At 47.7% G+C, this 24,547-nt stretch overlaps 1 protein-coding gene across 1 annotated transcript in view; it reads right to left on the bottom strand.

The window, feature by feature from the left end:
* The window catches only part of LOC132675490 (immunoglobulin lambda-1 light chain-like), a 500,428-nt gene extending 484,298 nt beyond the window's left edge, over nucleotides 1-16,130 (bottom strand). Inside the window, exons 1-2 of the mRNA XM_081790729.1 lie at nucleotides 16,051-16,130; nucleotides 15,648-15,939 (exon numbers count right to left, since the gene is read on the bottom strand). Of these exons, the coding sequence (XP_081646855.1) occupies nucleotides 15,648-15,939; nucleotides 16,051-16,096 (338 nt within the window). The 5' untranslated portion in view covers nucleotides 16,097-16,130. The remainder of the gene's footprint in view (nucleotides 1-15,647; nucleotides 15,940-16,050) is intronic.
* Nucleotides 16,131-24,547: the final 8,417 nt, after the last annotated feature.

Genomic DNA, 24,547 nt, shown 5'->3' on the forward strand with positions numbered 1-24,547 from the left:
AAGGGTCCAGGCCCTGTACTCAGTCAGAAACAGTGCTGTAGAAGAGAAGGAGGAGAAGAAGGAGGAGGAGGAGGAGGAGGAGGAGGAGGAGGAGGAGGAATATTTGCCATGCTTGTGGTTTTGTATATCTGTAAGAACTTTCTTCATTTTCTTCCACATCTTCTTTGCATCGGCATTCCTGGTCTTACCATGCCAGGTGCCAAGGGATTCACAGGAGGGATGGCAGGAGCAGGTGGTGGGTAGGGAGCAGGTAGGGACCTAGGGGTTGGCCTCCTGGATACCCTGGTTATGGTGCAGGATGGGGGTGCACTGGGGAGAAGGCTGATTCCCCCGGGGAGCTGCTGCAGGAGATGGAGAAGGGCCTGAAGGGCAGGCAGCATGGTTAGGTGGTGGATGGCAGGATGGGCACCTTCAGGGTACCTGACGCACCAGCAGTCAGGCCATTGCCCCCTCTCTGCACTCAGCCCTTGTAACCGCCAAGTCCTTCGCTTTACGTGACACTTATATAACCACATCTTTCTGTCCTTTCATTGTTTCAAGATATACTTTTCTCTACCATTCTTTTCTTTTATTGTAGTTTAAAACTTTTTGAAGTTTATTCATCTTTGAGAGACAGAGAAAGGCAGAGTGTGAGCAAGGGGGGGCAGAGAGAGAGGGAGACACAGAATCTGAAACAGGTGCAGGCTCCGAGCTGTCAGCATAGAGCCCATCGCAGAGCCTGAACTCATGAACTAGGAGATCATGACCTGAGCCAAGGTCAGACACCTAACTGACTGAGCCATTCAGGCACCCCATTTACCATTCTTTTAAATTCATCCCATATGTATCTTTATTTGAAGAGTGGCCTTTTTGATCCGTTATGTCAATCCATGTCTGTAACTGGAACAATTGGTGCATTTAAATGTAATATAATTTAATATCCTTATGTAATATATTTAATTTAATATCATTTTTGTTATCTTATTTTGTTCTCTTCGTAAATCCAGATTTAGATTTAAAGAAGTTAAATTCCTTTCTCACTCTTTTCTTGCCTCCTGTTTCACATATTGACTATTTCACATGTTGACTGTTGTGCAGTTTTTAAATTTAGTAGCATGGATGAGGAGTAGCCTGACCTGGAACAAGAGAACTAGGAGGAGACGCTGAGGACTGGGTGTCACCGGAAACCCAACTGGGGCCTCCACCCGGGAGCTGTTAGTGCCGGCCCATGTTTTTCATGCCAAAGTTTGTTACACTTTCCCGAGCAGAAAGAAGTGACTGCCACAACCAGACTAGGCAGCCTTCTGAGTCCTCAGGACCATGAAGCCTGGACGTGAGGCTCGTCTCTGCTGTCAAAGAGCCTGTTCAGAGAAGGAGCAGGTGTCCCGGGTGGCACACTGAGTCGCTGGGGTTTGCCACGTCTTCTCCCCCGTTCTGGTCTCAGAAGGATCTGCATGGCACCCGTGCTTGTACCTGCCCACACGCTTTCTCAAAGGAAACCTAAAAAGAAGCAGTGATAAAGTGCTCGTACTACCTGTCTACTTATTGCTAAAGTTTTGAGCCAGGGTCTTTAGGAAAGAAAATATTTCACCATTTATTCAAATTACCTTTTATGTTATTACCTGAATTCAGTGATTGTTTTCTTACAGAGCCATTTGAATGTATACATCTTTATCCTAGGATCAAAAACAGTGAACACTCTGAATTCTTTTTAAAGTCTCTAAGAAAACAAAGCATTTGCTTTTATTAATGCTCTCCACCTCTCCTGGACCTGCCTCCGTTTCACATCAGCACCTTGTGCCTGGGAGTGTGTGTTGGCCTGAGCTGACCAGGTGCAGACGTCAGAATGGACAGGGGCCCGAGCTGTAGTTTTATGAGATGGGAACCACCTGGTCTTTGTCTCCTCCGCAGATGCCGGAGCCCACAGACCATGTTCCAACCTGAATTACAAAGAGGATGGAGGGAAGACGATGCATATGGTGGGGACCTGGTTGTTCAAAGTTCTATCATCTGCCTCTCTGATCTGGACCCCAAACTTCCAAGCTACGTGGTTAGTCAGGGACTGAGTTCAATTCCCACAAGACACGCACTGTGTTAACCAAATCAATCGCACAATCCCTTCCCTTGCCGCCCAATGGCGTCAGGGCAGATGGAGGGGTGATGTGATCGAGTCACGTGAAATCTGAGGTGGCTGATTGGTGGGAGACGGAGAACAAGTCTGTGTCATGCAGAGGGTGTGTCGTGTGGGTGTGACCGGAGCCTGCGGAGACATTCGGTCCTCATGTGAGAAGTCAGGGTGAGGCACAATGTATTGCTTGTGTGTTCCCTTTCTTCCCCAGACAGTGTTGGCTCCCTGAGCCTGGGGACACTCCCCGTCACTTCTGCACTGCAACTTGAGCTCCTAAACCAACAGAGATCATGTAGTGAGGGTTCAGTAAATGCCATTCATGCATATCATGTGGACAATGACTTTTCTGAGTCAGACACAGCTGTACTGTGTGTCCGGGTCTGTCCTGACACCTTGATATGAACGCATCTGTGTCCCTCAAAACCCTGTATGGAAACCTGAACCCACATTGTGACTGTTTGAGAAAAGGCATTAAAAGATGTCATCGTGGATAATGAGGTTATGAGGGTGCTGCCCCCATAAACAGGGCGGGCGTCTTTACAGAAGAGGTAGAGGCAGCATGGGTGAGCACACATGGGAATGCCACGTGAGGACCCAGGACGAATGTTACCACTTGCAAGCCAAGGAGAGTGACCTCAGGGGAAATCAATCCTGCCACCCCCTTGAACGTGGACATTTAGGCTCCAAACTGAGAGAAATTCACTATCTTTGGTGTAGGCATTCACTCTGTGGTATCGTCATATGGTAGGCGCAGCAGACAGGCACAACCCTGAGGGACACTGGTCCCCAGGACAACAGGCCCAAGCATGCAGGAATTTCTGCTCAGCTTGTATAAAACAGAAAATATGTGCCTGTAAGGACAGGCTTTGGGACAGAATTGACAGGAAAAGGACATAGACTAGAGGAGGTTCGTTGGGTTTTTTCAGGCCTCAGTTTTAGGTCAAACAAAGAGGGAAGCAGCTGTGTTGCTTCAAACAAAGAAGGAAGCAGAAGGTGGCAGCTACACAAGGAAAGCCCATCACTGTGGGGACGACAGGTTTTTGTCTCACTTCCCCACAGACCTGCAGCTCTGTGTGAGCACTGAGACTATTGTCCAATGATGCACAATAATAATCAGCCTCGTCGTCAGCCTGCAGCCCAGTGATGGTCAGGGAGCCTGAGCTGCCAGACTTGGAGCCAGAGAATCGATCGGGGACCCCAGAGGGTTGTTTGTTATTCTCATAAATCAGGAGACTGGGGGTCGTTCCTGGGACTTGTTTGTACCAGCTCACATAATTACCACCCCCGATGTTGGAGCTGCTTCCAGTGCAGGAGATGGTGACCCTCTGGCCCAGGGACCCCGACACTGAGGGCGGCTGAGTCAACACTGACTGGGCCCAGGACCCGGGAAGGGTAGACACAAAGAGAGGGTGATGCTGGGGTATGGACACAAGACAGTGGAAGCAGGATCCACATGTCCTCCCAGAGCCCCTTCCTGTGTGCCCTCATCCAGTCACCTGTGCAGTGAGCGAGGAGAGTGAGAAGGAAAGGAGACCAGACCATGGTGGTGGTCATCACCGATTCTGTCTTCTGTGCCTCACGGCTGAGCAGAGCCTCCCCTAACCTCTCCCTTCCCCTCTTCATCTTCTGAGGGAGGGAGGGCCCCCTCCATGCAAATGAGACCCCAGCTCTCTGACCCCTCCCTGGGCCTGTGTCAGTTCCCTCTGCCTGAGGATGTCAGGGGGCTGGTCGAGGGGGGGCTGTTTCAGGCCAAGGGTGAGGAGGACACAGTTGTGAGCCGTGTGCAGGGGGCACTGACAGTACAGGGGACAGGTTTCAGTTGTCATCAGCCCTGAACCCACAGCAATGGGTCCTGTGAGCCCCCTGGTGTTCAGACTCAGAGCCGCCATTGTTTCAACTGGTAGCCAAGTCCACCAGTGAGAGCTCCTGTGTCCCCATTGCACTGCCCACAGCACTCTGACAAGGGTCAGTCCAGGTGTCCCTCTAGGGAACCTCCCATAACCTAAGCCAGACTGGATGCTCTACTCAGACTCCTCAGGGAGTGTCAGTCCATGGCCGCCTGTATGGGTCATGGGTCAGGAAGGAGGTGGTGTCTCTACCAAAAGTCCACTTAGATCAAGATCATGCCCAGTGCAGTGATGAGTACCACCGGACACATGGACCCTTCTGTGTAGGATTCTGTGTCCTTTCCTGTACGTGATTTCTCCCGGGTTTCCAGAGCTCAGCTTCCTCCAAGGTTCCCACAGCACTGAGGAGAGGGGGAGAGCTTCTGTTCAGGCTGTGAGTAGAAACAGTTGTGTGTATTCCTCAGGGCATTACACAAAAAAATCTTTGTCATCTGTCACTCTGTCTGCTTGTTGAAAACAATAGCTCTCCTCATACTATGTGCAGTGATTCCTTCCAGGTACTGCTCTCCCAGCAAAGAGACCCAAGTCTGCAGGACCCTTGAGTGTGACACTGACCTCAGAGCCCAAAGACAAACTTGCAGGCCGTTCTGGGAGGGAAGGAGCGACTGCAGCAGGTGCTATGACAAGGATCCGGTGACACAGTTTATGTGTTAGTCAGCACTTAGCCCAGTCTGCCCTTTGAATGGGTGTGTGCTCCTTTACAACAAATTTGTCTTAGTAATATTTATTTCAGTCAATGACATAGTTATTATGAAAATGCAGGTACAGTCACTAGTATAGTTCTCTCAGATCTGTATTTCTTACAGAGAACACATGAAATTGTGGTTAAAAACATGGATGGAAAAACAATGCAAAAAGGATGCCTGCTATAAACTTTTTGCAAAGTCATGTTTTCTTTGCCACCAGCTTACTATGGTGGCATTGTTCTATAAGTAGGTGAGTCTGGCATGATGTCCAATGAAAGCCCAGGGGGAGTCTGTTCCTCTGAACCGCAGCCATCTCAGTGACTCAATTACTAAGCACACACAGAGCTTCTAGGAGCGAGCGATTTGGGGTCAGACTTGTCTCTGGGGTGAGCACAGCTCTACCTGCGTTCTTTGTGTCCAGCATATTCAGGAGAGAGCCATAGTTCATCCAGCCACCATGACTAGAGGAGGGAATTTCTATTCACCAAGGCTACACGAATCTTCGGTCAAAGATCCCACATGTGAGTGGTGGAGAGGTGGAGATGAGGGGTACTATGTCCCTGAGGTCACAGGCATTGTGGCCCCAGTTTGAGACAGAAGAGTTTTCATCAGAACTCCAACCTGGCTGGAGGTGTCACTGGGGGGACTGACGGAGTAACAGTCCAGCATTAAGAGCACAGGGAGGGTGTGATACATTCCCCTGGGCTTTGAGCTGTGTGGGAGCAACACTGAAGCTGCTATTCCAGAACCAATGTACTGATCAGCCTCAAGTGCTGACTGGAGCCCAAGGGGGTCAGAGGCTGAGCTGCTCACAGCGATAGAGACTCACCCTGGGATTCCTGAGCATCAACCTGTCTTAGGAGAGAAGGTGATCAGGGCAAGTCCTGGCTGCTCAGTGAGAGGACACTGGTTACACTGGATGTCGCTGGAGTTTCCTGATGATGAGAATGCTTCCTCCTGGGCTTGTGACCCTGAGGTTGGCTGGATGAGCACAGGTTGACCATGAGTTTTGGGGAGGAAGAGAAGCCAGGATGCTACAAAATCCCGAACACCATATACTCAGATACAGGAGAGATCCATGTTTGTGTGTGTCTGTGTGTGTGTGTGCGTGTGCCTGTGTGTGTGTGTGTGTGTGTGTGTGTGTGAGAGAGAGAGAGAGAGAGAGAGAGAGAGAGAGGGGGAGAGAAAGAGAGGGAGAATGGAAAACCTTTCCTTCAGAGGCCACACATGAAGACAAGTGTATCCCTGTCCCCTTATGTCCTCGCTGCATTTGCTGAGTGTTGTGTTGGTTCCCATGCAAACCCATCCCTGGGGCTGGCTCTCTGTATGACCGTCCAGCGTTCTGGAGCTTGGAACTCAAGAAGGCCAATGTCTGGAAGGCCACTTCTCTTGCACGAGTATGAAACTTACACAAAGGGGAGGAATATGGTCTGAATTAGTTCTATAGGAATTTCACTGAATCAGAATGTCAGGCCTTGTGGATGGGCCTTCTATCCATTCTCCTTCTTGTAGACACATTTCCCATAGCTGTGGGGTCTTCAGGTCTTCGGAAGCACAAGATAGGGGCTGATCACACAGCCCCTTCTTCATGCCCTTCACATCACAGCCCTCCCCCACTGTGCCTCTAGTATCCCCTGATACCTCCATTGGGTGACCGTCAGATAGTGTCTACTGTTATTTTGCAAAAGGGTTAATGCTTGACACTGCATTGCTTGGTGCAAAAGTGTGTGGCTGAGTGAGTGTCCTGATGGTCTTAGAAACCAATATTCTCAAGACCAAGAAAAGCTGTCATGTATATAAATATGCAGCCAATCCTTCCTTCGTTCACCATGGCAAAAGTTACCCTGTGTGCAGCCTCGGTCATTCTGAAGGCGGAAGTAATTGCATGAATCGCTTCTCTGTGCAAATACTCAAAGGCTGGGTGAACATTCATTTCACGGAAATACGGTAATCATGTGGTCGTATTACAGAGATTGATGAGGTTGGTGGGGCATGAAAACTACCATCAGAGATGAGAGCAGGAATCACATGAGGAAGTGATTTCCTGCTGGTCCATTTCTGCATCGTCTCTGTAGAGATGGACCCTGGAGAGTGGAAACTCTTGCAAGATTATAGTTTTCTCTGAAATCCTAACATAGAGGTGGAGTTCGGGCCTGAAGAGCCATAGAGAGAGACAGAAGGCCTGAGGGAAGCAGGAGAAGAGGGGAGACGAGCAGAGTGTGTGTGGGGGAGGGTGCAGTGAGGAGAGTCTGAAGACTTTGGGACTCACTTTTAGTCAGATAGGTGAGAGAGGAAATTGTCTCTGATCAAGGTGCTTATTAACATGTCAGATATGGTTGTGTCATCAGTAACACAAGAGACACACTTTACAGCTTGAGATTTGTGATGAATGTGAGTACCTCTGTCATCATTTTCAGTCCAGACAACAGTACTGTATGATCTCAGAAACTACACACCTGTCTCTACATCCTAGATGCTGACACCGAATTGCTGAAATTCTTGTCATTTTCTAACTGAAAAGAACACTAGAAACATCCTAGTTCTAATGATGTGACTCTGGGTGGGCTCCCTGAAGCCTCCTGGATGGGGCTGGTCCCCAGAAAGACCAAGGCTTGGTCAGAGGCTGGGAATCTTCACCCCTCATACTTGAGAGACAGGAAAAAGGCTGACAGCGTAGTTAATGTCTGATCATGTCTCCCCGAATCCTCAATAAAATCACAAAGTACAGTGTTTGAAGATCTTCTGGTTTGGCGAACACATCCACTCCCAGAAGAGATGCACCTCAACTCCCCAGGGACTGATGCTCTGGTGCTCGAGACGCTCCCAGACTTGACACTAGTGGTTCTTCATTACTTGTTCCCCTGTCCCCTTCACCATATCTTTAATGAACTGACTAAAGGAGTCAGTGTTTCCCTGAGATCTGTGAGCCCCTCAGGCGAATAAATGGAACACATCGAGGGAGTCAAAAATGTCTAGATTTTTCCGGTAATACCAGGGTTCTCTGGACAAGGTAGGATGGGTTCATAGGCCTTTTTCTCTAAAATGGTGAAATTCTTTCAGCATGATTCCAGACCGAGTCAGAGGAAAAACAAAGACAGAGAAAGCCTAGGACACATGCAGTTACACTCTACTGCTCTCACCCTGGTAATTACATCTGCAACAGTCTCATTTCCAAATAGGGTCTCATCCTGAAATATGGGAGTTTTTAGAACTCTTAATCACATGAATTGTTGGAGACACAGTTCAACTCATAACTAATATCCACAGTTTATTCAGATTTTCTTAGTTTTTCCCTAATGTCCTTTTTCTGTTGTAAGAACCAGTTTATGATTCTTTGCGACATTGAGTTGTGAATTGTCCTTAAGCTTCTCTTACTGTGACACTTCTTCAGACTGTCCCTCTTGTTGGTGCCTTTGTCCATACTTCCTGAGTGCGGGCTATGCCTGATATCATTCAAGGCAAGGGATTACACCTGTTCCATGAAATTTCTGCACGGGAATGTGTCTCATGTGATTCCATATATTTATACCATCAGTTAACAATATGGACAGCAGACATGTGTAGACACTGAGTTACAACCCAATCCTTTTATGTTCCTGTGGTTGAAATCTTTCTAGTTTTGCCTCATGGGGGCCCTTTAGGTTGGCTCATGAGCTCTTAGACACACCCTGTCCTTGTGTATGTGCGCACATGTGCATGTGTGGTGGTTGTGCACTGATTTGGTCGCGTTTGTTTGGGAGACAATGCCAGACAATGACAGAGTGTCATTTAAGTGCCATTAGTATCATATAGAATAATCTGTGGCTCAGAGTGTTTTCCTCTGTTCACATGATTAATTCTTTTTCAGCGTTTAGCACCCCCACGACCTACAGATGTTTGCAGAGTTTTGCTTCTTCCAATGTTTGATATAATTATCAAATTATTTATAAAAGTGGCACCTCCTTGGTGACCTCTTAGTTGGTTCCTGGTTTGGGTGATTATTTTAAACGTAGAATAAATATCCATGTGCCAAGTTTAGGTTGCTTTCAGGCTTTAGTGATTAGGAATCAGTTGTTATAAACATTAAAGTGCAGGGTTTTTCCTGCACTTTTTTCGTTTTCTGATACTACTAAGGTCCTCCGTACTCATCCTGCTCCATTACTGTCTGGGATAAGATTCCCCCGAGAAAGCCCTATGTCTTCCCGGGAGAACGGTATTAGAAGGTAATATCTGGTAAAATGCATCTCAGGCCTTATGGGGCATCATTGCTTCCGGTGTCACTCAGCTGACGCATGAAGGACAAATTCATGAGGAAACTAAGCCAGGACCGTGGACATATTGGTGACTGTTTCCACATGCAAGTCTCTGTCTCCATCAAACTACACACGTCGTCAGACTGCCATCTGTGGCTCTAATCCATGACCACATCCTCTCCCCAGCCTCCTCCTTTGGTTGTATCTGTGACTTTCCTTTCAAGCAACAACTGAGGCTCCAGCACCACATTCCATCCATTTACTTCATTGTTCGGTGACAGTACACAGTGCAGTCACGTCACGATCGTCAACCTGCCCCCCCCCCCACCACCACGGGACACAACCTTAGTTACTAGAGGACAGAACTTTCGTGCAGTTTCTTATGTCTTTACACATAGAGGCTCCACTCACTTTCAGCCACTCGGCTCAGCGTCTCGCTCCACCCCTGCACTGACGTGGGCTCACACATGTTACTGCAGCTACATGAGTTTTGTCACCTTCTACTTTCCATCATGTGCCCCAAATTCCTACATTTTTCTACATACTCGTTAAGTTTCTGACATGGGGCGTGTACAGTGTTCAGTGAATTCTGATGATGACAGAGTGTCATTTAAGTGCCATTAGTATGATATAGAATAATTCTGTGGCTCAGAATGTTTTACTCCGTTCACATGATTAACTCCTTTTCAGTGTTTAGCACCTTACGACCTGCAGATGTTTGCACTTTTGCGTCTTCCAATGTTTGACATAACTATCAAATTATTTATAAAAGTGGCACCTCCTGGGTGACCTCTTAGTTGGTTTCTGGTTTGGGTGATTACATTTAAACCCAGAATACATATCCATGTGCCAAGTTTAGGTTGCTTTCAGGCTTTAGTGATTCAGAATAAGTTGTTATAAACATTGAAGTGTAGGGTTTTTCCGATGGACAAAAGTTTTGAATCTTATCTTCATAATTTTATAATCTGAAATTGGCATTTTTTCACAAATAATAGATAACAAGACAAAACTAGTCACCGCCAATGAGATAATAGTACCAGATGCAAATAAGGCTGACTTATTCTTCAGGCACCACAAGGGTGGAGTTCAGAGGAAAACTGAAAATGCTTCATTTATTTTACTGTCAGAAGGAAAATTGATATGATCTGGCCTAAAAGTTAAATACCTCAGCTTATAAAAAAGAGATTTTTCTTTCATGAGGACTCTTTGTGTCAGAAGTGTTTTCTGAGAGTGACTTTGAGGACAGAGGACAGGAGGAACCTCACTCATGGGAGGTGCCCTTGCATGGACCTGGGCCAAAGCCATCAGCCATAGAATGAGCAGAATCACAGGCTGAGCTGAGAAGGCAACTGCTGATGTGTTTCCCTTCTTTACAGTTGAGTAACTAGGTTTTTGTCTCACTTCCCCACAGGCCTGGACCACTGTGCGAGCACTGCCACTGCTGTCCCACGATGAGCAGTAATAATCGGCCTCGTCCTCAGCCTGGAGCCTAGTGATGGTCAGGGTGCCTGTGCTGCCAGACTTGGAGCCGGAGAATCGATCAGGGACCCCTGAGGGTCGGTTGCTATTACGATAGATGATGGTTTTGGGGGCCATTCCTGGGATTTGTTGGTACCAACCCACGTAACTACCAACTCCAGTGCAGGAGATAGTGACCCTCTGGCCCAGGGCCCCAGACACTGAGGATGGTTGAGTCAGCCCCGACTGAGCCCAAGACCCTGGAAGGAGAAACAAACAGAGAGGATATTCCTGGGGTGTAGAGACAAGAGGAGGAATCAGGCGCACACTTGTGCTTCCAGGACCCCTTCCCGTGTCCCCACATTGAGTCACCTGTGCAGTGAGCGAGGAGGGTGAGGAGAAGAGGAGACCAGGCCATGGCGGAGGTCAGCACCGATCCTGCCTTCTGTTGCCTCACAGCTGAGCAGAGCCTCCCTTCACCTCTCCCTTCACCTCTTGATTTGTTGAGAGGGGGAGGGCCCAACCATGCAAATGCGACCCCCCTGTTTTTTGACTCCTCACTGACTTCTTTAGGTGCCTCTGTGTGAGTATGTCAGGGGGATGGGCAAGGGAGGGGCAATTTCAGGGCAGGGGTGGGGAGGTCACAGATGTGAGCCCTGAGCAGAGGGCACAGGCAGTGGCAGGTGGCAGGACTCACCTCTGATCTACTGTGACCCCTCAGAAACAGAACTTGAGTGCCCCTTAGCGTCCAGACACAGACTTGCCATTGTATGAGGTGAGCACAGCCCATCAGAGACCACTTCTGCCTCCCCACTGCTCTAGCCACTCTCCCCTGCCTCAGGGTTAGACCAGGTGTCCCCACATGTGGCCCCCCATCACCTCAGGGCAGACTCTCTGTTCTACTCAGACTCCTGGGGGTGAGCCTATCCATGGCTCCCTTGACTATTCATGGATCAGGACTGAAGAGTTGTCTCTACACACATTCCTCTAACAGTAAATGTGTACCAATAGGGGAAGGAGTTAACTGGATATGACAGCGGAGGCAGGGGTTCAGGCACCCATCCCAATGCAGGAAGCAGCAGAGAGCAGAGGGCAGCTCCCATGGGGAACTTTGGCAGATGGGACCTGACCCTGATGAGATTATTCTTTACATGTGCTTCTTACCCAGGTGGAGTGTGTTGATTCACACTCTATCCCAGCATCTATGTCAATGTGCTCATTGTCAGACGTCTGAGTCATTCCAGTTTTCTCTCCCAAAGTGCATCAGGAAATATCAGTGAGATCCTAAGGATCCCATTTGGGGCATCTGCTCTAGGATTCATGTATATTCTTTCTGAATTCCTTCCCAAATCCATGGTAGCTCTGTTCCGGAGACCTTGAAAAGGTCCTGTTTTCAGCCTATGTCTTCCCTGGTGGTCAAGAGGAACTTGAATGACTTTCTGGTGTTTTTATTCTATGGCATGAATCTATGTGTCTCCTGAGAACAATACCACATTTGTTTTCATGACTACAGCTTTGTAATATAATTTGAAAGTGCGAAGTATGATGTCTCGAGGTTTGTTCCTTCTCAAGATTGCTTTGGCAATTTGGGGTCTTTACTGGTTCTATACAAAATTCAGGGTTTTTTTTTTTATCTCTGTGCAAAACTTCATTGGAATTTTTATGGGGATTGCATTGAATTTATAGAGTGCTTTGGGCATTGTGGATATTTTAGCATTACATTTATTGTGGAGATCTCTGGATTTAGGAATTACCTGTAGGCTGTGTGTGAGGTCTACGTGTTTGTCTAAGATGACCTCCATCTCTGTGCTTAAAAATGTGGATGGATTATGATGATTCAAACAAAAGAAGAGATACTAGTTTTGGCAATAAGGTAAAGAATGTGGATATGTGCATTTTTCCTTTTTTTCACTGATGTATTCTTTAAAAATCAAAAACCTTTCCTGAGCACCAGCGAAGTATTGGTAAGCTGCAGACACTCAGTGTTGCAAGGACAAACAAAACTGTCAAGGTCGTGGGGCATGTTGGGTTTTCATGTGACTCACTATGACAGAGAAGGAGGAGGTGTTTCTTGTGAGGTATTCAATGGGAAGGATTAAATATTTATACGCTAGAGCACACGGTTCTATGTTAACCAAGAGTCGATGACTAGAAGTGTGTATGTGCGCATGTAACTGTATCTTATGTTTTATATATATGTAGTTTGTGTTTCATACATTTTTATATATACACACATATGTGTATATATATGATACAAATCCCAGGAGATATATCCTAGTTGTATTGTCATGAACAGTGCAGAGATGGATTAGATAAACCACTGGGGAAAATAATTGTGTGAATATTTACATATGAGTAGAACCTTGTGTGACACAGAGAAGACCTAGAGAAGGATCTGGTGTGAGTAATTATAATACATTGCACACTGAGAAAGGAGGGCTTAGAGCACCAGGAACTTCTGGGTCATGGGACTGAGCTCTGTCGGATAGTAAGGTCTGTCTGGAAAATACCTGTTCGGGTATTTTCCTGCTGGCTTGCCTCACAGCCCGTCCTCTCAGAGCCAGTGTGAACAGGCTACCGCTGACCCCGGTCCTGGTCACCCAGCTGCTCTGATAACACACAGCATCCCTAGAGGACACTCAGACCTTTGCAGATGGATATTTGAGCTTTCAGTACTCAGGGAAGGAGCATGAGTAGATCCTCTTCCGGGTGCTTGGGATGGAGACATTAATTTTCTTCAGGTCACTAACAGCGTCCAGGCTGTTCACCATAGGCTTAGTTTACCGTGTTTATGTTCGTGGACATATTAGTGTTCCCTGACATTGGGTTTCTTGCTGCGGGGGCCTGGCATCACTACCAGTCCGATCTAAATTTGTTTTAAAGTTTATATTTTTTAAGAGAGAGAGGACAGAGAGAAAGAAAAAAGAGAGACATAGAGAGAGAGAGACCAGGGAGGTACAGAGAGAGAGTGGGAGACGCAGAATCAAAAGCAAGCTCCAGGCTCTGATTCTGTGGCACAGAGCCCCAGGCAGGGCTTCGACTCACGAACCACGAGATCATGACCTGAGCCAAAGTCTGAAACTTAACCGACTGAGCCATCCAGGCACCCCACCAGTCTCCAATCGAAACCAATTTCAAGGCCTCATATTTCCCAGGTTCACTCCCGGTTCATATGTGATAAAAAGTCCATGGGGGTTATCCTTGAACTTTGAATACTTTTTGCTGTTGTTGCTGTATTGTGAGAGTCTCCTGTTATCCCACCACCTCCATGGTACAGGCTCGGGGGCATCTGAAGTCTCTGTTTGTCAAAAGACTGCCTGTTCTCCGCAGAGAAGTATCCACTGTACTTAATTCCCAATCTGGGTTTTGACCAGGCCTTTATACTTAGTCTGGAACTTATTTTCTTCTCTGGTATACTTATGACCCGTTTGCCTCTCTATTGGTCCAGTTTTGTAAGGGTTCTCAGTGTCAACATTGATATAAACCATTATACCGTACAAGGGAATCTATCTTCTTAGAAATTTGTTCTCTGCTCATCCATTTAGGGGAATTCAGGAAAGGCAATCCCACTCACATTCAACCCTATTATCTTTATTTGGTAAATGTTCCATGGGTTAACAGTAAAAAGACAACAAAATGTCTAGATTTTTTCCGGTAATACCAGGGTTCTCTGGACAAGGTAGGATGGGTTCATAGGCTTTTTTCTCTAAAATAGTGAGATTCCTTTCAGCATCATTGCAGGCCGAGTCAGAGGAAAAACAAAGACAGAGAAAGCCTAGAACACATGCAGTTACACTCTACTGATCTCACCCTGGTAATTACATCTGCAACAGTCTCATTTCCAAATAGGGTCTCATCCTGAAATATGGGAGTTTTTAGAACTTTTAATCACATGAATTGTTGGAGACACAATTCAACGCATAACAATTAATATCCACAGTTTATTCAGATTTTCTTAGTTTTTTCCTAATGTCCTTTTTCGGTTGTAAGATCCAGTTTATGATTCTTTGTGACATTGAGTTGTGAATTGTCCTTAAGCTTCTCTTACTGTGACACTTCTTCAGACTGTCTCACTTGTTGGTGCCTTTGTGCATACTTACTGAGTGGGGGTTATGCCTGACGTCATTCAAGCCAAGGGATTACACCTGTTCCATGAAATTTCTGCACGGGAATGTGTCTCATGTGATTCCATATATTTATACCATCAGTTAACAATATGGACGGCAGACATATGTGTAGACACTGAGTTACAACCCAATCCTTTTATGTTCCTGTGGTTGAAATCTTTCTAGTTTTGCCTCATGGGGGCCCTTTAAGTTCGCTCGTGAGCTCCTAGACACACCCTGTCCTTGTGTGTGTGCACACACGGGTATTTGTGGTGGTTGTGCGCTGATGTGCTTGCGTTTGTTTGGGAGACAATGACAGACAATGACAGAGTGTCATTTAAGGGCCATTAGTATCATATAGAATAATTCTGTGGCTCAGAGTGTTTTCCTCTGTTCACACGATTCATTCTTTTTCAGCGCTTAGCGTCCCCGCGACCTACAGATGTTTGCAGAGTTTTGCTTCTTCCAATGTTGGATATAATTATCAAATTATTTATAAAAGTGGCACCTCCTTGGTGACCTCTTAGTTGTTTCCTGATTTGGGTGATTATTTTAAACGTAGAATAAATATCCATGTGCAAAGTTTAGGTTGCTTTCAGGCTTTAGTGATTAGGAATCAGTTGTTATAAACATTGAAGTGTAGGGTTTTTCCTATGGACAAAGGTTTTGAAACTTATCTTCATAATTTTATACTTTTAAATTGGCATTTTTTCACAAATAATAGATAAGAAGATAGACTAGCCACTGTCATGGAGATAATAGTACCAGATGCAAATAAGGCTGACTTATTCTTCAGGCACCACATGGGTAGAGTTCAGAGAAAAAATAAAAATGCGTCATTTATTTTTATATCAGAAGGAAAAATTGGTATGATCTGGCCTAGAAATAAAATACCTGAGCTGATAAAACAAGAGATTGTCTTCCATCAAGACTCTGTGTCGGAAGGGTTTTCTGAGAGTGACTTTGAGGACAGAAAGGACAGGAGGAACCTCACTCACGGAGGTGCCCTTGCATGGACCTGCGCCCAAGTCATCAGCCCCGGAATGAGCAGAATCACAGGCTAAGCTGAGGAGGCAACTGCTGATGTGTTTCCCTCTTTACAGATGAGTAACTACTTTTGTCTCACTTCCCCACAGGCCTGGACCACTGTGTAAGCACTGCCACTGCTGTACCACGATGAGCAGTAATAATCAGCCTCGTCCTCAGCCTGGAGCCCAGTGATGGTCAGGGTGCCTGTGCTGCCAGACTTGGAGCCGGAGAATCGATCAGGGACCCCTGAGGGTCGGTTGCTATTACCATAGATGATGGTTTTGGGGGCCATTCCTGGGATTTGTTGGTACCAACCCACGTAACTACCAACTCCGGTGCAGGAGATAGTGACCCTCTGGCCCAGGGCCCCAGACACTGAGGATGGTTGATTCGGCCCCGACTGAGCCCAAATCCCTGGGAAGAGAAACAACAGAGAGGATATTCCTGGGGTCTAGAGACAAGAGGAGGAATCATATGCACACTTGTGCTTCCAGGACCCCTTCCCATGTCCCCACATCAGGTCACCTGTGCAGTGAGCGAGGAGGGTGAGGAGGAGAGGGGACCAGGCCATGGTGGAGGTCAGCACCGATCCTGCCTTCTGTTGCCTCAGCAGAGTCTCCCTTCACCTCTCCCTTCACCTCTTGATCTGTTGAGAGAGGGAGGGCCCAACCATGCAAATGCGACCCCCCTGTTTTCTGACTCCTCACTGACTTCTTTAGGTGCCTCTGTCTGAGGATGTCAGGGGGATGGGCAGGGTGGGGGCAATTTCAGGGCAGGGGTGGGGAGGTCACAGAGGTGAGACCTGAGCAGAGGGCACAGGCAGTGGCAGGTGGCAGTTCTCATCTCTGATCTACCGTGACCCCTCAGAAACAGGCCTTGAGTGCCCCTTAGTGTCCAGACACAAACATGTCATTGTATGACATGAGCACAGCCCATCAGAGACCACTTCTGCCTCCCCACTGCTCTAGCCACTCTCCTCTACCTAAGTGTTAGACCAGGTCTCCCCACATGTGGCCCCCCATCACCTCAGGGCAGATTCTCTGTTCTACTCAGACTCCTGGGGTTGAGACTGTCCATGGCTCCCTTGACTGTTCATGGGTCAGGCCTGAGGAGTTGTCTCTACACACATTCCTCTAACAGTAAAGGTGTACCAATAGGGGAAGGAGTTAAATGAATATGACAGCGGGCACAGGGCTCCAGGCGCCTGTGCCAATGCAGGAAGCAGCAGAGAGCAGAGGGCAACTCCCATGGGGGCCTTTGGCAATTGGGACCGTACCGGTTAGATCGTTCTTAGATGTGCTTCTTACCCAGATGGAGTGTGTTGATTCACACTCTATCCCGGCATCTATGTCAATGTGCTCATTGTCAGACGTCTGAGTCATTCCAGTTTTCTCTCCCAAAGTGCATCAGGAAATATCAGTGAGATCCTAAGGATCCCATCTGGGGAATCTGCTCTAGGATTCATATATACTCTTTCTGAATTCCTTCCCAAATCATGGTAGCTCTGTTCCGGAGACCTTGCAAAGGACCGTTTTCAGCCTATGTCTTCCCTGGTGGTCAAGAGGAACTTGAATGACTTTCTGTTCTTTTTATTCTATGGCATCAACCTATGTGTCTCCTGAGAACAATACCGCATTGGTTTTCATGACTACAGCTTTGTAATATAATTTCAAAGTGTGAAGAATGGTGTCTCGAGGTTTGTTCCTTCTCAAGATTGCTTTGGCAATTTGGGGTCTTTTCTGGTTATACAAAATTTATTTTTTTTTTAATTTCTGTGCAAAATGTCATTGGAATTTTTATGGGGATTGCATTGAATTTATAGAGTGCTTTGTGTAGTGTGGACATTTTAGCATTATATTTATTGTGGAGATCCCTGGATAGGAATTACCTGGAGGCTGTGTGTGAGGTCTACGTGTTTGTCTAAGATGACCTCCATCTCTGTGCTTAAAAATGTGGATGGATTATGATGATTCAAATGATAGAAGAGATACTAGTTTTGGCTATAAGGTAAAGAATGTGGATATGTGCATTTTTCCTTTTTTTATTCCCAGATGTATTCTTTTTAATTCAAAAACCTTTCCTGGGCACCAGCTAGGTGCTGGTAGACTGCAGACACTCAGTGTTGCAAGGACAAAGAAAACTGTCAAGCTCGTGGAGCCTGTTGGGTTTTCATCTGACTCACTATGACAGACACAGAGCAGATGTTTCATGGGAGGTATTCAATGGGAAGCATTAAATATTTATAGGACTAGAGCACAGGGTTCTATGTTATTCGAGATTCGATGACTAGAAGTGTGTGTGTGTGTAAAACAATATCTTATGTTTTATTTATACGTAGTATGTATATATATGTGTATATACGTATATATGTATATATATATACACATATATATGATATAAATCCCAGAAGATATATCCTAGATGTAGGATGTATCCTAGATGTAGGATCCTAGATGTTGTCATGAACAGTGCAGAGAGGGATTAGGTAAACACTGGGGAAAACAATTGTGTGAATATTTACAGGAGGAGTAGAACCTTGTGTGACACTCAGAAGGACTAGAGAAGGATCTGGTGTGAGTAATTATAATACATTGCACACTGAGAAAGGAGGGCTTAGAGCACCAGGAGCTTCTGAGTCATGGGATGAGCTCTGTCCTTACAATTCCCAAGCTTCTGCGTTTCCCAAATGTGCAGTCCCGTCTGGAAGGGGATCCCATCTGGTGCCGGGGACCCAGTCACCTTCAGTGTCTCCCTCACCACTGGGGCTTCCTGGCTGCATCCTGAGATGACTGTGTTGCTGACTATCGCTATGGGTGCTCTTGGGAAAAGGCAACGTGAGAGGCACATGTCCCTTGTTTCTAATTACAGTGTGTCCTTGAAGAATCTCATGTGTATTCTTGTTAACGGACCCTGCCCCATGAAGTGTGAGGATGGGGGCAGGTGCAGAGGATTATGGGGACTGGCTTGCCTGGGTGGGAAGTGTCCTGACATGACAAAGAGATGGGATGTCTCCTCAGGCCTTCCTGATACAGCCTGTGGAGTGGTGAGCCTGCCCTCTGCCCTTCTTATCCCTCAGTGCAGGACACAACTTCCCTGAGGGAGTCACTCACCTGACGTCCCAACAACACAACTATCTAAGTGGTGGTGGGGGGGGGGCACAGAGTGATTCATGCTGAGGAAGCCACAGCTCTGAAGTAAGGACTGAGGTGTGGTGGTGCCTGCCACACAGGAGGTAGCACTTGGGGGATCAGAAGCCCCCGACCCTGTGTAGGGATGGATGGGGTGCCAGGCAGGCTCAAGTCCAGAGGGTCCCTCTCTCTGCTCAACTCCAGTTCCTTCTCCCAGTGCTAAGTGAGTCTGAACTTGACACAGCAGGGGGCACTGGAGGTCTGTCCCTGTGCATTGGGGGAGGTGCAGGAATGGCTGAGGGGTGTCTCAGGTGGGCACCCAGCCCTGGAACCCTGCCTTGTACCCTCTGCTTTATGCTCACCAGGGCCCACATTTGGCTCCCCAGCCCCCCCCCCCCCCCCCCAGCTGTCACCATATTCAGTGAGTAAGTTTAGGGACCCAGGAGGGGAGTGATTTGCATGAAGGATTCCTCTCTGCTCTCCGAAGTGGGGAGGGGATGAGAGAGGCTTTGTGCAGTTCTCTCACTGGTGGGCTCAGTCAGGGGCACAGCCTGGGCTGTCTCCACCTTGACCTGGACCCCTCTCCTCCTCACCCGCCTTGTTCTCCGCTTAGGTGACTGGCTGTGGAAAGCAAGGTGAGTGATTATGGGCTGGGGTGTGCTGGGCTCCTTCTTCCCCTCTTTTGAAGAACAAGCTGGAGGCATTCCCTCAGGACCTGCCTGTCCGTGTCTCCACTGCTCTGTTGCAGGGTCCTGGGCACAGTGTGCCCCGACACAGGAGGCCTCCCTGTCAGGGTTTCAGGGGCACAAGGTGACCCTCACCTGGACGGGAATTAGCAACGTTGTTGGAGCAAATTATGTGGGCTGCTTCCAGATTTCTCTCAGCGTTACCACAACTGTGGTGCTCAGAAGAAATGGACCCTTGGAGATCTCAGCTCGGTTCTCTGGCTCCCACTCTGGGAACAAGGCCTCTAGGACCTTCTCAGCCTGCAGCCTGAGGATGAGCCTTATTGTTAGTGCTCAACATGGGGCAGAAGCATCAGTTCTGACATACTGCTGCAGGCCCATGGGACCTGAGACAGAAAGCTGTCTCTGTCACCCCCAGGACTGCCGGTGAGAAACAGACAGGGAGGCCTTGGAGACCCTGGAGGGTCTGAGGGTCTGACTCTGAGCACAGAGGAAATTTAAAGGGTCAGTGACAGTAGTTGCCTCTCATGTTGTTTTTTCTTCCTCTCCTTCCTCTCCTGTCTCTCTTTCTTTCTTTCTTTCTTCTTTCTTTCTTTCTTTCTTTCTTTCTTTCTTTCTTTCTTTCTTCTTTCTTTGTTTTCTTTTCTTTCTCTCTCTTTCTCTCCCTATCTCTCTCCCTTTCCTCTTTCCTTCCTTCCTCCCTTCCTTTCTTCCTTGGATAAAGAGCTTTATTTGGATTAAATGAGAGCTGGAGAAAGCGAAGGGCCCGAGACGCCAGTGAGATTAGGTTCCAAAAGAGCAGGCAGAGCTTATCAACCCAATGGACTCCACCTCCCAGCAGCCTTCCAGTTAGTAGGGTCAATAAAGGCCTGCTGGGAAATGTATTTGCCAGTAAATGACCAACGTTTGCCCACCATCACTACAATGGTAGAGTTTCTCTTTTCCATAATTAAAACTCTGTATCACTTCCCACAACACCACGAAGATTGCAAAAAAGTTTAAAAAATCACATTTGACACCTCTTATACTCGTCTTCAGTAGTCCGAAGACTCATCATCTGCCAAAAAGAGTTCTACTAAACTCATCAGCTGAAATGTCCATCCAAGTAGTGAGAAGACAGTCTTTACTAGCCCATGGTCATTCTTATCCAATTCCCCTGGCCAGTCATGGCTGAACAGCAGAGTGAGGCTCAGAGAGGGGTGAAGGAGGAGGGGGATGGGGCTAATTTTCCCCAGTACAAAGATGGCATCTGATTCTTGGTCGGAGAGCAGAACCAGAAAGGCTTGAGGGAAGGGTCCAGGCCCTGTACTCAGTCAGAAACAGTGCTGTAGAAGAGAAGGAGGAGAAGGAGGAGGAGGAGGAGGAAGAGGAGGAGGTGAAGGAGGAGGACGAGGAGGAATGCTTGCCATGCTTGTGGTTTTGTATATCTGGAAGAACTTTCTTCATTTTCTTCCACATCTTCTTTGCATCGGCATTCCTGGTCTTACCATGCCAGGTGCCAAGGGATTCACAGGAGGGATGCCAGGAGCAGGTGGTGGGTAGGGAGCAGGTAGGGACCTAGGGGTTGGCCTCCCGGATACCCTGGTTATGGTGCAGGATGGGGGTGCACTGGGGAGAAAGCTGGATTCCCCCGGGGAGCGGCTGCTGGAGATGGAGAGGGGCCTGAAGGGAAGGCAGGGTGGTCAGGTGGTGGATGGCAGGATGGGCACCTTCAGGGTACCTGACGCACCAGCAGTCAGGCCATTGCCCCCTCTCTGCACTCAGCCCCTGTAACCGCCAAGTCCTTCGCTTTACGTGACACTTATATAACCACATCTTTCTGTCCTTTCATTGTTTCAAGATATACTTTTCTCTACCATTCTTTTCTTTTATTGTAGTTTAAAACTTTTTGAAGTTTATTCATCTTTGAGAAGCAGAGAAAGACAGAGTGTGAGCAAGGGGGGGCAGAGAGAGAGGGAGACACAGAATCTGAAACAGGTGCAGGCTCCGAGCTGTCAGCATAGAGCCCATCTCAGAGCCTGAACTCATGAACTAGGAGATCATGACCTGTGCCGAAGTCAGACACCTAACTGACTGAGCCATTCAGGCACCCCATTTACCATTCTTTTAAATTCATCCTATATGTATCTTTATTTGAAGAGTGGCCCTTTTGATCCGTTATGTCAATCCATGTCTGTAACTAGAACAATTGGTGCATTTAAATGTAATATAATTTAATATCCTTGTGTAATATATTTAATTTAATATCATTTTTGTTATCTTATTTTGTTCTCTTCTTAAATCCAGATTTAGATTTAAAGAAGTTAAATTCTTTTCTCACTCTTTTCTTGCCTCCTGTTTCACATATTGACTCTTTCACATGTTGACTGTTGTGCAGTTTTTACATTTAGTAGCATGGATGATGAGTAGCCTGACCCGGAACTAGAGAACTAGGAGGAGACGCTGAGGACTGGGTGTCACCGGAAACCCAACTGGGGCCTCCACCTGAGAGCTGTTAGCGCCAGCCCATGTTTTTCACGGCAAAGTTTGTTACATTTTCCCAAGCAGAAAGAAGCAACTGCCACAACCAGACTAGGTAGCCTTCTGAGTCCTCAGGACCATGAAGCCTGGACGTGAGGCTTGTCTCTGCTGTCAAAGAGCCTGTTCAGAGAAGGAGCAGGTGTCCCGGGTGGCACACTGAGTCGCTGGGGTTTGCCACGTCTTCTCCCCCGTTCTGGTCTCAGAAGGATCTGCATGGCACCTGTGCTTGTACCTGCCCACACGCCTTCTCAAAGGAAACCTAAAAAGAAGCAGTGATAAAGTCTTGTGCAACCTGTCTACTTATTGCTAAAGTTTTGAGCCAGGGTCTTTAGGAAAGAAAATATTTCACCATTTATTCAAATTACCTTTTATGTTATTACCTGAATTCAGTGATTGTTTTCTTACAGAGCCATTTGAAATGTATACATCTTTATCCTAGGATCAAAAACAGTGAACACTCTGAATTCTTTTTAAAGTCTCTAAGAAAACAAAGCATTTGCTTTTATTAATGCTCTCCACCTCTCCTGGGCCTGCCTCCGTTTCACATCAGCACCTTGTGCCTGGGAGTGTGTGTTGGCCTGAGCTGACCAGGTGCAGACGTCAGAATGGACAGGGGCCCGAGCTGTAGTTTTATGAGATGGGAACCACCTGGCCTGTGTCTCCTCCGCAGATGCCGGAGCCCACAGACCATGTTCCAACCTGAATTAGAAAGAGGATGGAGGGAAGACGATGCATATGGTGGGGACCTGGTTGTTCAAAGTTCTATCATCTGCCTCTCTGATCTGGACCCCAAACTTCCAAGCTACGTGGTTAGTCAGGGACTGAGTTCAATTCCCACAAGACACGCACTGTGTTAACCAAACCAATCGCACAATCCCTTCCCTTGTCACCCAATGGCGTCAGGGCAGATGGAGGGGTGATGTGATCGAGTCACGTGAAATCTGAGGTGGCTGATTGGTGGGAGACGGAGAACAAGTCTGTGTCATGCAGAGGGTGTGTCGTGTGGGTGTGACCGGAGCCTGCGGAGACATTCGGTCCTCATGTGAGAAGTCAGGGTGAGGCACAATGTATTGCTGTGTGTTCCCTTTCTTCCCCAGACAGTGTCGGCTCCCTGAGCCTGGGGACACTCCCCGTCACTTCTGCACTGCAACTTGAGCTCCTAAACCAACAGAGATCATGTAGTGAGGGTTCAGTAAATGCCATTCATGCATATCATGTGGACAATGACTTTTCTGAGTCAGACACAGCTGTACTGTGTGTCCGGGTCTGTCCTGACACCTTGATATGAACGCATCTGTGTCCCTCAAAACCCTGTATGGAAACCTGAACCCACATTGTGACTGTTTGAGAAAAGGCATTAAAAGATGTCATCGTGGATAATGAGGTTATGAGGGTGCTGCCCCCATAAACAGGGCGGGCGTCTTTACAGAAGAGGTAGAGGCAGCATGGGTGAGTACACATGGGAATGCCACGTGAGGACCCAGGACGAATGTCACCACTTGCAAGTCAAGGAGAGTGACCTCAGGGGAAATCAATCCTGCCACCCCCTTGAACGTGGACATTTAGGCTCCAAACTGAGAGAAATTCACTATCTTTGGTGTAGGCATCCAGTGAGTGGTATCGTCATATGGTAGGCCTAGCAGACAGGCACAACCCTCAGGGACACTGGTCCCCAGGACAACCTGCCCCAGCACCCAGGAATTTCTGATCAGCTTGTATGAAACAGAAAATGTGTGCATATAAGGACAGGCTTTGGGGACAGAATTGACAGGAAAAGGACAGGTACTAGAGGCGGTTCATTGGGTTTGGTTTCAGGGTCAGTTTTAGGCTAAACAAAGAGGGAAGCAACAGTTTTGACAGAAAGTGGGGCTGAAGAAGGAAAGCCCTTCACTGTGGGCACAGCAGGTTTTTGTCTCACTTTCCCACAGGCCTGGAGCTCTGTGTGAGCACTGAGACTATCGTCCCATGATGCATAACAATAATCAGCCTCGTCATCAGCCTGCAGCCCAGTGATGGTCAGGGAGCCCGAGCTGCCAGTCTTGGAGCCAGAGAATCGATCAGGGACCCCGGAGGGTCGTTTGTTATTCTCATAAATCAAGAGACTGGGGGTCGCTTCTGGGACTTGTTGGTACCAGCTCACATAATTACCACCCCCGATGTTGGAGCTGCTTCCAGTGCAGGAGATGGTGACCCTCTGGCCCAGGAACCCTGACACTGAGGGCGGCTGAGTCAACACTGACTGGGCCCAGGAACCTGGAAGGGTAGAAACACAGAGAGGGTGATGCTGGGGTATGGACATAAGACAGTGGAAGCAGGACCCACATGTCCTCCCAGAGCCCTTTCCTGTGTGCCCTCATCCAGTCACCTGTGCAGTGAGCGAGGAGAGTGAGAAGGAAAGGAGACCAAGCCATGGTGGTGGTCATCACCGATTCTGTCTTCTGTGCCTCACGGCTGAGCAGAGCCTCCCCTAACCTCTCCCTTCCCCTCTTCATCTTCTGAGGGAGTGAGGGCCCCCTCCATGCAAATGAGACCCCAGCTCTCTGACCCCTCCCTGGGCCTGTGTCAGTTCCTTCTGCCTGAGGATGTCTGGGGGCTGGTCGAGGGGGGGCTGTTTCAGGCCAAAGGGTGAGGAGGACACAGTTGTGAGCTGTGTGCAGGGGGCACTGACAGTACAGGTGGCAGGTTTCA

The sequence above is a fragment of the Panthera onca genome, chromosome D3, assembly GCF_046562875.1.
Source record: "Panthera onca isolate mPanOnc1 chromosome D3, mPanOnc1 haplotype 2, whole genome shotgun sequence".
NCBI lineage: Eukaryota > Metazoa > Chordata > Mammalia > Carnivora > Felidae > Panthera > Panthera onca.